Source organism: Doryrhamphus excisus, linkage group LG4 (genome assembly GCF_037039965.1).
Source record: "Doryrhamphus excisus strain RoL-2023G ecotype Guam linkage group LG4, RoL_Dexc_Guam_v1.1, whole genome shotgun sequence".
NCBI lineage: Eukaryota > Metazoa > Chordata > Actinopteri > Syngnathiformes > Syngnathidae > Doryrhamphus > Doryrhamphus excisus.
In genome coordinates this window covers 9,335,229-9,346,575 of record NC_136360.1, presented here as the reverse complement: position 1 = coordinate 9,346,575, position 11,347 = coordinate 9,335,229, and the positions used below count along the sequence as shown (strand labels likewise).

The 11,347-nt window shown below is 41.1% G+C and overlaps 2 protein-coding genes across 2 annotated transcripts; one reads left to right on the top strand and one right to left on the bottom strand.

Annotated features, from left to right (window-relative positions):
* Positions 1–865: 865 nt before the first annotated feature.
* On the bottom strand, positions 866–4,019 carry sele (selectin E). Its single transcript, XM_058072201.2, has 10 exons — positions 3,943–4,019; positions 3,796–3,862; positions 3,301–3,705; positions 3,118–3,222; positions 2,591–2,782; positions 2,330–2,515; positions 2,059–2,247; positions 1,566–1,763; positions 1,346–1,478; positions 866–1,265 (listed from the first exon to the last, which is right to left on the bottom strand). The coding sequence occupies exons 1-10, from the start codon at positions 3,943–3,945 to the stop codon at positions 1,205–1,207; spliced, it is 1,539 nt and encodes a 512-aa protein (XP_057928184.2). The 5' UTR covers positions 3,946–4,019; the 3' UTR covers positions 866–1,204.
* A 1,496-nt stretch (positions 4,020–5,515) lies between these two features.
* On the top strand, positions 5,516–6,798 carry LOC131129086 (si:dkey-51e6.1). Its single transcript, XM_058072219.2, has 3 exons — positions 5,516–5,755; positions 5,942–6,066; positions 6,657–6,798. The coding sequence occupies exons 1-3, from the start codon at positions 5,614–5,616 to the stop codon at positions 6,747–6,749; spliced, it is 360 nt and encodes a 119-aa protein (XP_057928202.2). The 5' UTR covers positions 5,516–5,613; the 3' UTR covers positions 6,750–6,798.
* The last annotated feature ends 4,549 nt before the right edge of the window (positions 6,799–11,347 follow it).

Sequence of the window (11,347 nt, the reverse complement as noted above, 5' to 3'; positions counted from 1 at the left end):
TATCTTATGTCTTAAAAAAACAGCCTAGTGACTTTTGTATATGCTTGTTTATCGGCAAGGACAACAACATTGTGAAGTTTTTCTTACACAACTTGCTGTTCTAGGACGGAACTGATAATAATACAGTAATAAGAAAAATCTTGTCTGTTGTATGTGCTGTTTTTTGATGAAAAAAAATTACCTTTATGGAACTGTCTATTTTTGTGGTTAGCATGCAGGCCACACAGCTAGGAGACCCTGGTGGGTTTTCTCCAGGTACTCCGGTTTCCTCCCACATTCCAAAAACATGCTAGGTTAATTGGCAACTCCAAATTGTCCATAGGTATGAATGTGAGTGTGAATGGTTGTTTGTCTATATGTGCCCTGTGACTGGCTGGTGACCAGTCCAGGGTGTACCCCGCCTCCCCCGAAGACAGCTGGGATAGGCTCTAGCAAACAACATAAGAGCAGCAATGCAGGAATTGTAGAGAATTTGAAACTACACCATGTAATCCCAGAACATAACCAGTAAATATATGCAGTCATGGAAAAAATGATTAGAGCACCCAGTTTCTTGTTTATTTGAATTCCTGGTACAACTAAATGTATCTTTATTTGGACAAATAATAACGTTTTTCAGCAGTGCAATGCTATCGCTACTGATGTAAGAACTTAAGTGATTTTGATTATCAAGAAAACCTTGAACGCTGCTAGCTCAAACCATTATGAGCTATTCTTGTTATTATATCTGTCCAAACAAATGTCCCTTTAGTTGTAGCGGGCCCTCGTGAGGATAAGCAGTAAAGAAAATGGATGCATGGATGGACTCATTGTTGTTTGTTATTATGGTGTAGGAGTAAATAAAAACGTCCACCACTGGCGTTCCATAGATATAATTTTTTTATTACAGTAATGCATTTAGTCGATACATACAATATGTGTAATATGAAATTACAGAAAATAAGACATGGTTTATGTAAAAGACACAATAAATAGTAACAAATATGCCATAAATATACTAAATAAGTCACAGTTTAGTGAGGACATGGCAGTGCACGATACATTATGCAACGTCACACTTTTCCAGCATGTCCCTGAGGGTGTAGATTAGAACAATGTGCTCAATACAAAAAACAAATCTCCCTTTGGGAGGAAATACATGTCAATGACATTCACAGGGCACAACATATTTGCTTTTTTTCTGTTTAAAAAAGTCAAATCTCTTTTAGATGAGACTGTCAATGCTGTTTTTGTAGACCTGGGGAGGATCCTCTATGTCAGAATTGCTGTGAATGGGAAAAAAAAGCCAACATGTGAGCTCGGTGACTCTTTCAATCCTAATTGATCATCAAAAGGGGTGTCTTACCTGCTCAACTCAAACTTGGTTGCTTTCCTCCTCAGTCTTCTCAAGACCCACATCACCACAGACAGAGTTGACAGGGACACAGCGCCCCCTATTGTTGCACTAGCAGTGATGGCACTGAACTGAGATGTGGAAGCTGCAGAAGCAGAGAGGTTCATGTTTGAATTATGGACGTTTGACTCATACTGGGGGCATTCAAGGGGTTTTCCATGCCGTTTAATACCTGAGCATGTTGGAGGCGTAGTGGTCCACTGGCCTAAGTGTGTGCACGCCATGCTGAGTGCACCTTGGGGCTGGTAGCCTTCATCGCAGCTGAAGGTACAGACTGTATCCTGTGGGTAGGGGGTCCAGGATGGGAAGAGTGGGGGTGTGCAGTTCATGTGGCCTCTCTTGGGAACGTCAGGGGCGGGGCATGTTATTGCTGCAGAAAAGACATGAAAAATAATGAGTGAGTGAGGGCTCACTATTAGGAAATGGAGGGAAACAAGGGATTATAGTTGGACATTTAGACGCTGTGGCCGATGTAGTTTAAGTAAACAAGGTGGCACTTGAAGCATCATGATTGGTCAACAGGGTACTGTTGCTGTGAAACTCATGCATGTTACACTTTTTTTATAATGAAGTCATCAGCACTTTTGCTGGCTGAGCAGTTTACCCCTCATTACTATGAAATGTTCATGAAAAAAAAACCCTGACAAAGTTCACTGTGCCCTCACCTTGGCAGTGCGGCATCATCTCACTCCACTCTGCAGCTGACGTGCACGTTGCCGTACTCGCCCCCACCATCTGATAGCCAGAGGAGCAGCTGAAAGTGCAGGTGCTCCCATAGCTGAACCTCATATCCGGATCCTCCCCGCAGCTGACTGTACCGTTGTCTAAGCCGGAGAGAGCGGGACACTGGACAGCTACATTGGAATATGAAAGGAATTATTAGCTAAAAACTGACAAAAGTTAAAGACTTGGAACAAATGAACAAATTGCACATACCAACGCAAGTAGGCTGTGGGGCGTTCCAGCTTCCAGAAGCTTCACATCGCAGCGATTCGGCGCCAGATAGTACATACCCCTCATGGCAGGTAAACATACACGTGGACTGGAAGCTTGAGGCTGCCAAAGGGTCCTGACATGTGACAGATCCTCTTTCTGGACTTGACAGCTCCTCACACTGGACCACTGTTGAGGCACATAATGAACACATGATACAATTGTTGGCTATGTATTTTAGCTGATTCAAAAACGTCCACTCACCTTCACATGTAGGAGGCGCCTCTGACCAGTTCTTAGCGGCCGTGCACCTTAAGGTTCCAGACTTGTTCATCTGGTAGCCCTCCTCACAGGAATATTGGCACAGGGAGTCGAAGGAGAAGTTGCCGTACTTGCCAGTGCAGTCTACGCTCCCCTTAGCAGGGACGGTCAGTTCATCTTTGTTGCACTGAACCACTGCCACGGACAAAATAAACAAGATTACAATACTGTAGGATATTATTGTGGAAAGGAAGCATGTAGTGCACATGCTAGTGTTGCTAACATACAGTATGTGTCCTCCTGTCCCACTAATGTTACGTTGTTGTATGTGATAAGTAGAGTTAGAGTGTATATGAAAAAGTATTTTGCACTGCTGGAGACATGCTCATTTGCATTAAAGCTACATGCATTTAGGGTCACCTTATATTAGCATCAATGCAGTGTTGCTTGTGTTTTTTTTCCTTCAATTCTAACAGCTCCCGGTAGGACTTCTAAAAAGCTGGTTTATTAAAACAGTTTTAGATGCTTACCATGTTCACACTTGTCTCCATAGAAGCCTTCAAAGCACTTGCACCTGTGACTGTTAATGGTCTCCACACATTCTCCATGGATACATGAGTCTGCCTGACAAGCAGCTGAGACAAGAAGAAGATTAGGTGCTTGAATTTAAGATATTTATGTACAGTATAGCAATATGGTTCCTTTGGCCTCACCGGTGTAGCACAAAGCCGTTTTGCTCTTCTCGCATCTCTCGTCGTTCCATTTTCCAGGTTGCGAACTTCTCTTGATGTACATCTCCACACAGTCCTCACTCTCGCCCAAGACCTTCCCATTCTTGCCATTGTTGGGTTCCCCCTGAGCCCAGTTGGTGGCCTCGGCTGTGAGAGCTTTGTTGGTGCCCACCCACGTCCAGGTGCTGTTGATCTTACGGATGCCGATCCAATAGTAGGTGGGCTTCTTGGGCAGCCAGCTGTTGAGATGTGCAATCTCCTCCTGGTTCTGGATTGCCACCATGTCCGTGTAGTGCTCCCTGCACCACGTTCGGGCTTGCTCCCAGTTCATGGTGCTGTTGGAGTAGAAGTAGGACCAGCACTCGACGCTCGTCTGCATGCACAACACTGAAGGTGGAAGCAAAGAAGCACATGTTGAATGGTGAGGCAAACACTCTATAACAGATAAGGTTAGGTAGCACTGGAGTAAGTGCATACTTGAGAAAATAAAAGCCAAGATGGTCCATGAGGTGCACTTCTTGCCATATAATCCACAGCAGGGTTCCTGTAATAAGCAAAATGATGGTTACAACCAACCATACAGATATTAGTTGTATTTTATTTGGTAAAAAAATTCACACTTACCATTTTAGATGTATCTTTTATCGCAGATAACTTCAGGTGTTGGTTCACTCGCTGTGACGATTGTGATTAGTGTCCTCTGCTGCCTGTCCTTATATAATCCTCATCTGCACGGTCCGGCCTTCCTGGAAGCTGTCGTCACCTTTTTGGTGGAAATTCCCACCCACTGCTGCCCACTTCAGAAAACATTCCAAAGTGGGGGGTATAATTATTAACAGTAATATAAAACAAATAAAATGCATAATAAAATAATATAAAATCTTTATAAATAATAACTAATGAGACCATTTATAACAGTAGAACCTGGAATAAGAAACAACAACATTGCAACAAAATAAAACTAAAAGTAATAAAAACAATAACAACAAATACAACAATTTAAATTATTTATTTAAATTAATTATTATTTATTTAATTATGTATATTCATTAAAATATGGAATAAAATAATATAATAAAAATACAAATATAATAAAATGATAAATAACAATAATAGTAAAAATAAAGGTGATAACAATATTTAAATTCTACTGATACTGTGTTAATTAATGTCATTGTACAAATTATACAAATTATAAATGACTCACATAATAAATCATGTTATTGCAGAAGTTTTTCTCTGTCGATGTTAACAGGAATTTTTTGTGTAGTAGAGTGCAATTTAAAAGCTATACTAAATTCCTGCATTTATACACAGTGTCCCATTGTTAGAATATTGCATAGCAGAACACACAATGCTAGTGTACACATGCAAAAATATCAAAAGCTCACTTTAAAAGTCATTTAACATTGTACAGTATAACACAATGTAACAAAAGTGTGGCAATATCAAGTATGAGTCGTCTTACATTCCTGTAAGATGCAAGCATGGTAAAAAAAGGCGTCAGGGGAAAAGAAATCCATGAACTTGCACATACCATGACAGTGAGCATAAAAGTGACAATTAAGGAAAACAAAGACAATACAATGGCCACCACTACAAACACTTTACTGGTATTTTTTTACGAGGTTCCTCCCGGGATGGGAAATGTGCAGTGCGCTGGAGCGGAGGCGCCTGCTGGCTGCAAGCCTTTCCAGAAGTGACATTGTGCATTTCCTTCCTCTGTGAGGCGAAACATTGCATGTTGCCTGACACCTCCTCACCTCCGCCCTTTCCCCTGAAAAGAATAGAAATGTCTTTAATTGACCCCAGCAGACATTCACTTTTTTTTAAACTTCCGCAACAGATGATATTTAGCTTATTTTCTATGACTGATTTTAAATGATCAGTTCCTCTTCCTTCCATCCATCCATTTTCTATACCGCTTGTTCTCATTAGGGTCACGGGTGAGCTGGAGCCTATCCTAACTGGCTTTGAGTTTCCCTTAGAATTCTTGCTCTAAGAGACTCCAGAATCTCATCTGACCACAGGCCACATACAAACAAACAACTATTCACACTTCTATAAATAACTATGTACAATTTACAGTCTCCAATTAGTCTGGTAAAATGGTGTCATTAAAAAATTATAGTGGGCTCTTCCGATAGGGGGCGCACCTGCGAGAGGAGCTTAAATTAAATAAAAAAAAGCACCTGTCTCTTTAAGACCGGAAGTAACCGTTTGGTTCCTTATAAGGTGTTTGTGTTCCTTCGCTCTGTGGAGAGTAGCTAAGTGTTTTATAAAAGAATAATCACTATGTCGGACTCCCTGGCGACAGTCCCAGCCGTGGAGATTGATGAAGAGGGGACTTTTAAGTACATTTTGGTACGAGTGAAAGTGAAAGATGGCGATGTGCACAAAGATATTGTCCGTGGCACAAAAAGTGCAGAGTATCACAGTAAGTCCACTCTGCTCGTAGAGGAAATGTCAAGGCTTTGCATCAGCAGTGATCGCTATAATGTTGCCCTTAAGCATAATCTTTGTGCAGCGGCAACACGATAAACACAACATGTATTTATACATGCATCAGTGGTGAACTAGTCAGACTCTTATGTATTTGACTTTGGCTCTGATTTATTTACAGATCATATTTTTGAGAAGGTCGAGCCTGCCATGAAGGCCTTGGGGATGGAGTGTCAGTGCCTCGGTGGCGGGAAGATTGAGCACAACAGTCAAGAGAAGAAACTACGGGTGTTTGGAGAATCCACTGTAAGTTGACTACACGTTGAGACACACGACACCACCAGCTACTGTGAACCGGAAGTTGCATCGTTCCCGGGCATTTTCGACTATATGGCCAATAAAATTTAAAATGTCTCATTTTCATACTGGCGTTTTTAAACATTACATTGCTACAAGAGTCACGATATATTCTTGAAGATAGCAACCACGTCAACAACAATCCCGTTTGTGGGATAATTGTGTTTGTCTACGTTCAGAAAGATTTCAAAAGTATTCGCTAGCGGGCGCCATCTTTGTTGTTTTGATATAGGTTCTATTCATTTTATACATACAGCAATATACTAAGTAGATTGCAGATTGATTTAATTCATGTATTCATCTTAAAATCTGTGAGATGTATAAATATTATCGAACAAATCAAACTATTACTTAAAGTTTCATTAAATAAGTACAACTATCCCAACAGGGCTCCTTATTATTATATAAAACATTATATCATTAAATACACACAGAATTTATTCACACAGCTCTTGTTTTATATCTCATTAGAGTATGTAGGAGTACCTAATGTCGTGGCCGGTTAGTCTGTAATGTTACACCTTCTCTTGTATTTCCAGGCTTTTGGCAAAGCAGATCATTCTGTAGCAGCAGAGAAATTAAAGGGTGTCTTCAACAACTATGAGATCACCTGGACGGATGACAAAAAATAATTTATGATAATTGCTTCCCTTTTGCATTCATTAAAATATCAAGAGGCTACATTCTTTAAATGTTTATTTTACAACTCTTCAAAGAACTCTACTTTTACTTTAATTGACTGTAAACACAATCAGAGGCTGTGTGTGCAAAGCTTAAAGCCCTTACAGGAAGAACTGAGCCATTTTGAATCAGTATGAAACATATCCTGTGACTCAGAGAGGGAAAGTTTCACTTTATTTTAAACTTGAAAGGAAAAGTGAGGTTTGCTCTTCTTATCGTGGTTTTTCCCTTTGTGCACTGCAGTGCAAGATAACAGTAGATGTCTGGCTAGACTCCTCAGGCAGTCAATAGTGCAATAATAACATGGAGATTAAAATGACAGCAAAAAACATTCAGAAATTAAAGTGCAGAGTGATCGTATTGTGATTGGTATCGGCAGCATAAAACCCTGATCAGAAGCCTCACAGCTAGGACACCCAAGTTCGAGTCCACCCTCGGGCATCTCTGTTGGAGTTTGCATGTTCTCCCAGTGCACGCTTGGGTTTTCTCCGGGTACTCCGGTTTCCTCCCACATTCCAAAAACATGCTAGGGTAATTGGCGACTCCAAATTTTCCATATAGGTATGAATGTGAATTTGAGTGTGAATGGTTGTTTGTTTATATGTGCCTTGTGATTGGCTGGCGACCAGTCCAGGTTGTACCCTGCCTCTCGCCCAAAGACAGCTGGGGTAGGCTCCAGCCTAACCGTGACCCTAAGAAGGATAAGCGGCAGAGAAAATGGATGGTTGGGTGGATGGACGTGCTGTCCGAGAAGTTGTCAAATTTGCATACATGCTTCCACCATATTAATATAGCTCCCCAACGACACCAGAAAAAGTTTATAGATTTGTTGCTTGTGACAAAATATGTCATCAAGGAGGGATTGGAATGTCGTCAGATCTAGCCAAAAATTGCCAAGTTGTTTAAGGCTCAATACTGAGCCTTAAACAACATAACATAACCAGTTTACTTGCAGCTTGTAATCTGAAGACTATGGTTTTCTTTTTGGGGGCATTTGTGTTCCGTCTTTTTCAGTTGTCTTTATAAGGTGATGTTTACATTGTACATTTTCAGGGGAGGAGTGATAGGAGTAGCAGATACTGGCACACAAGCCTTGATTGCCCTTTCGTGGCTGTCAGTGTGACTAAAAAAAACATGTAGGACCAGCCAAAAATGTGTGACTTATAGTTCGGAAAATATGGTAATTAGATTATGGAGTACATTTGAACAAAATTGGTCAATGAGGTACTCAAATACTGACTGTATTATTGTATGACAAATATCTGTGTGTGTGTGCGTGTGTTGGCTGACCTCCCAAAGGTGCATGTTGCACTTCAGCAGTGGTGCCATTTTTATCATCACCTTTATCATACACCCCCCACCCCCCAGAAGACCTTACATACAGTAGCAAGCTGGCACCATTCTGCCAATTACCCTGTAACCTTGAAAAGAGAAAAACAAAAGACTGTCTTCCTTCCAGTTCCCTTCCTTAAAACTGGCGCCAGTTTCCTGTGAACTGCTAACCTTTCCATTATCCTCAAACAGACAGCAGACGGAAAGTGAGACTCTGGCCTCTTCTCGAAAGATCTATCTTTGCTGGAATTAGAAAATTCTGTCACTCGGATATGCCTCTAAAAAAAAAGATGGTTAACACTTTATTTGGAACCTTTATTTGGTTACTCGTAATGGGAATGAACTCTATGTAGCAGTGATTGTGATGTCACGTGATCAGTGGGAAAAAAGAGAACTGAAAAATGCACACAGTATATATCTATTATCTACTTTTGTAATAGGTGGTTAAGAGGGACAATCAATTTAGGCATTAAAATTACCATTGCATTCATTGCTGAAAAATAGCATAATAATTAAAAAAAAAAAATTTCAAGAGCTTTTCCAAAAACAGACACAAACAATTCCTTCCTCAGTCTTCCGGCACGCTGCCGGGAAACAGAGCGAGGTGAAGCCGTGATTGTTTATCCCGTGTTTCACCTTCTCATCAGAGAAACAATAGCTTCCCACACACGGCTTTCATGCAGACTGTTGTCTCGTCTCCAGCACACAAAACTTCAAATTCCTGAGTGTGTCATCTCATGTTGACTAATATAATATTCATAAATTCATTTTCTTGCCAGTAATAAAAATGTCATTCCATTTATAGTCATACGAATAACATTAGCAAATTTTAAAGCCTACATTTTATACATGTAAATATTCAAATAAGATAATCAGATAAGACGGGAAGAAGATCGTATGGGAAATGACTAAATTGATTATTACATCTAAAATAATCATATGCCTATTATATATGGTACATTATTAGGCAGGAGTGCTTTCAATGGGTAATTGTAGTTTTTTTTAAATAGGTTTTAGTACACAACATGCAATTTGATGCTTGAATCCTCTTGTATGCTCTCCATTTTGTTGCCTTTTCCTGGTTTCAGTTTCAAGTGCAGTGCAAGTGCAGATAAATAAATCAAATAAATAATAGATACTGGTATACACATACCTGCAATAATAATTCCCTACATGCTCCTATATGAGTAGTTGCAGTATGTTTCAGTGCTTTACATTACATTGGTACCAGTGTTCCTATTCACTCCATCATGCACTGACCAGACCGAGTGGCGTCTAGGTGTGAACAGCCTTGGCTGGAAGTGCAATGCCAAGCTAGACCAAGGATGTGATCTGGTTGGCATAAAAGTGGCAAATTGTTCTGCTGGAGTCTTGCACTTCCTGTTTGACAGGAAATACCCAAGTGTTGATCGGGACCAAAAGCTGGACTGCACACGTGATTGCATGTTCATGTTGGCCTGGATTAGTTTCATCACGTTGATGTTCCACTTAACGGGTCCCTTGCATGCTTTTCTTTAGGCTTTTGCATGTACACCAACATCCATGACATTGTAAAATGATTTTCAGGCATCCATAAAAGATAAGGACCTGCAGTATTTGTGGAGAAAATGGTGCTGATATACAGCATGGTAGTTTTGAAAGCACTTGTATGCCCCCTGCTGGTCAAACATTAAGCTCAAACACATTTTAAAAGCAATGCTCTGAGGAACACGTGCCATACACATAGTGTCTGTATCATCTGTTCCACTGGGGGTTTGGGGGGGACCTCTGGAAATGATACAATGGAGTCATGTTATTTACAGTTTGGAGAAACTCTCTAACAAGCTTAATGGTCAGCCGTTCTGTGTTTGTGTGACATACACCCTGATTTGATTACCCCCAACTTACTCCAAATTATAATTTCAAAAGTATTTTTCCTATAGGAAATCATGTAACTAATTATTTTATAGCAAGCTCAAACTGTCAGCTCAAACACAAATGTAGCACAAAAAAGAGACTATTTGACCCTAGTATTGAGTGAGGTGGGGGGCCAACTTCACTCAGGTTATTTTTCCCAGCAAATTTGTGTTGCTCCCCAAAATGAGAGTAATAAACTCTGATTGGGCTGTACAGATGCCATCTCTTCCATGGAGCTGGTGATTAATTTTTGCCATCACTGGTACCCCTTTGTGATGGCATCACTAGAAAATAACACAAAAAGCCAAAGAAAAAGCGAAATTCTGTCAATATAAATTGTGTTGCACTTAGTTCTCAAGGTTGCTAGTACCAATGCCGGGCTATGCTAATTCCCAATGACTATAGCACCGGGTACTGCAAGTCATTTTCAACAAAGTGTATATTTATCTGTGCTGGCGCTGCAGCAGCATGACGCCAATTATAGCGGTTAAAAGACAGACAGGGTGTGTGTGGCCTGTTCTTGGCACGTATGCCGCAATAAATAACTGCGGCGCTGACAGGAAACTGTCGGTCTACCTTCAGCATAATAATGAGGTTATCGCCGCCCGCCGTGACCGTATGATCACAGGGGTTTTGAGGGTTGCTCTCACCCCTACTTGGCTCTCCTCCCGTCATCTCGTTGAAAGGATGAAGGCCCAAGGCATCATGATACTTGACACAAAGAGAGGGGCCCGCTCCACGCTCTTCTTGGCAGAGGCACAGCACGACGACAGACGCCTAGATTGTTCCTGACCATTGACTCGCGCTCTCTGCTCAGCGAGGTCTCATTTCATACAGCGGGAAACATGAGATGGTGAGTCCAGGAGAGGAGGGTTCATGGCGAGGGCAAGAAGCGACTGCCTTCATATCTCCCTTGGGTCACCATTGGGCACGCTGGCCTTGTCTGTGTCTGGACTCCATGCATTCCAGTTGGCCAGAGCCGTGCACGCCCCCGTTTCTCTGCCCTCTGACTTCAAGGAGCACAATGTGAGCCATGGTGACCTGATGTGACACCTACAGCATGATGATCTGGTTTAGGAGCATCAAACTGTTCTGGATCCTCAGTTGCACTCCCCTCAAAAATCAACATGAATTTTTGAATACATGAATACATGGCAACTTATCATAGATGCTGTGAATTTATGCCCCCTAGTGGCTGTGAGCTATATCGGAATGACTTCAGAGTAGGAAGTGGAACACACAAGCAATATAATTCCCGAAAATGGTGCAATTATAGTTCATCTGACAAAATCACAAAAAGCTTAATTTATTATTTACAAAA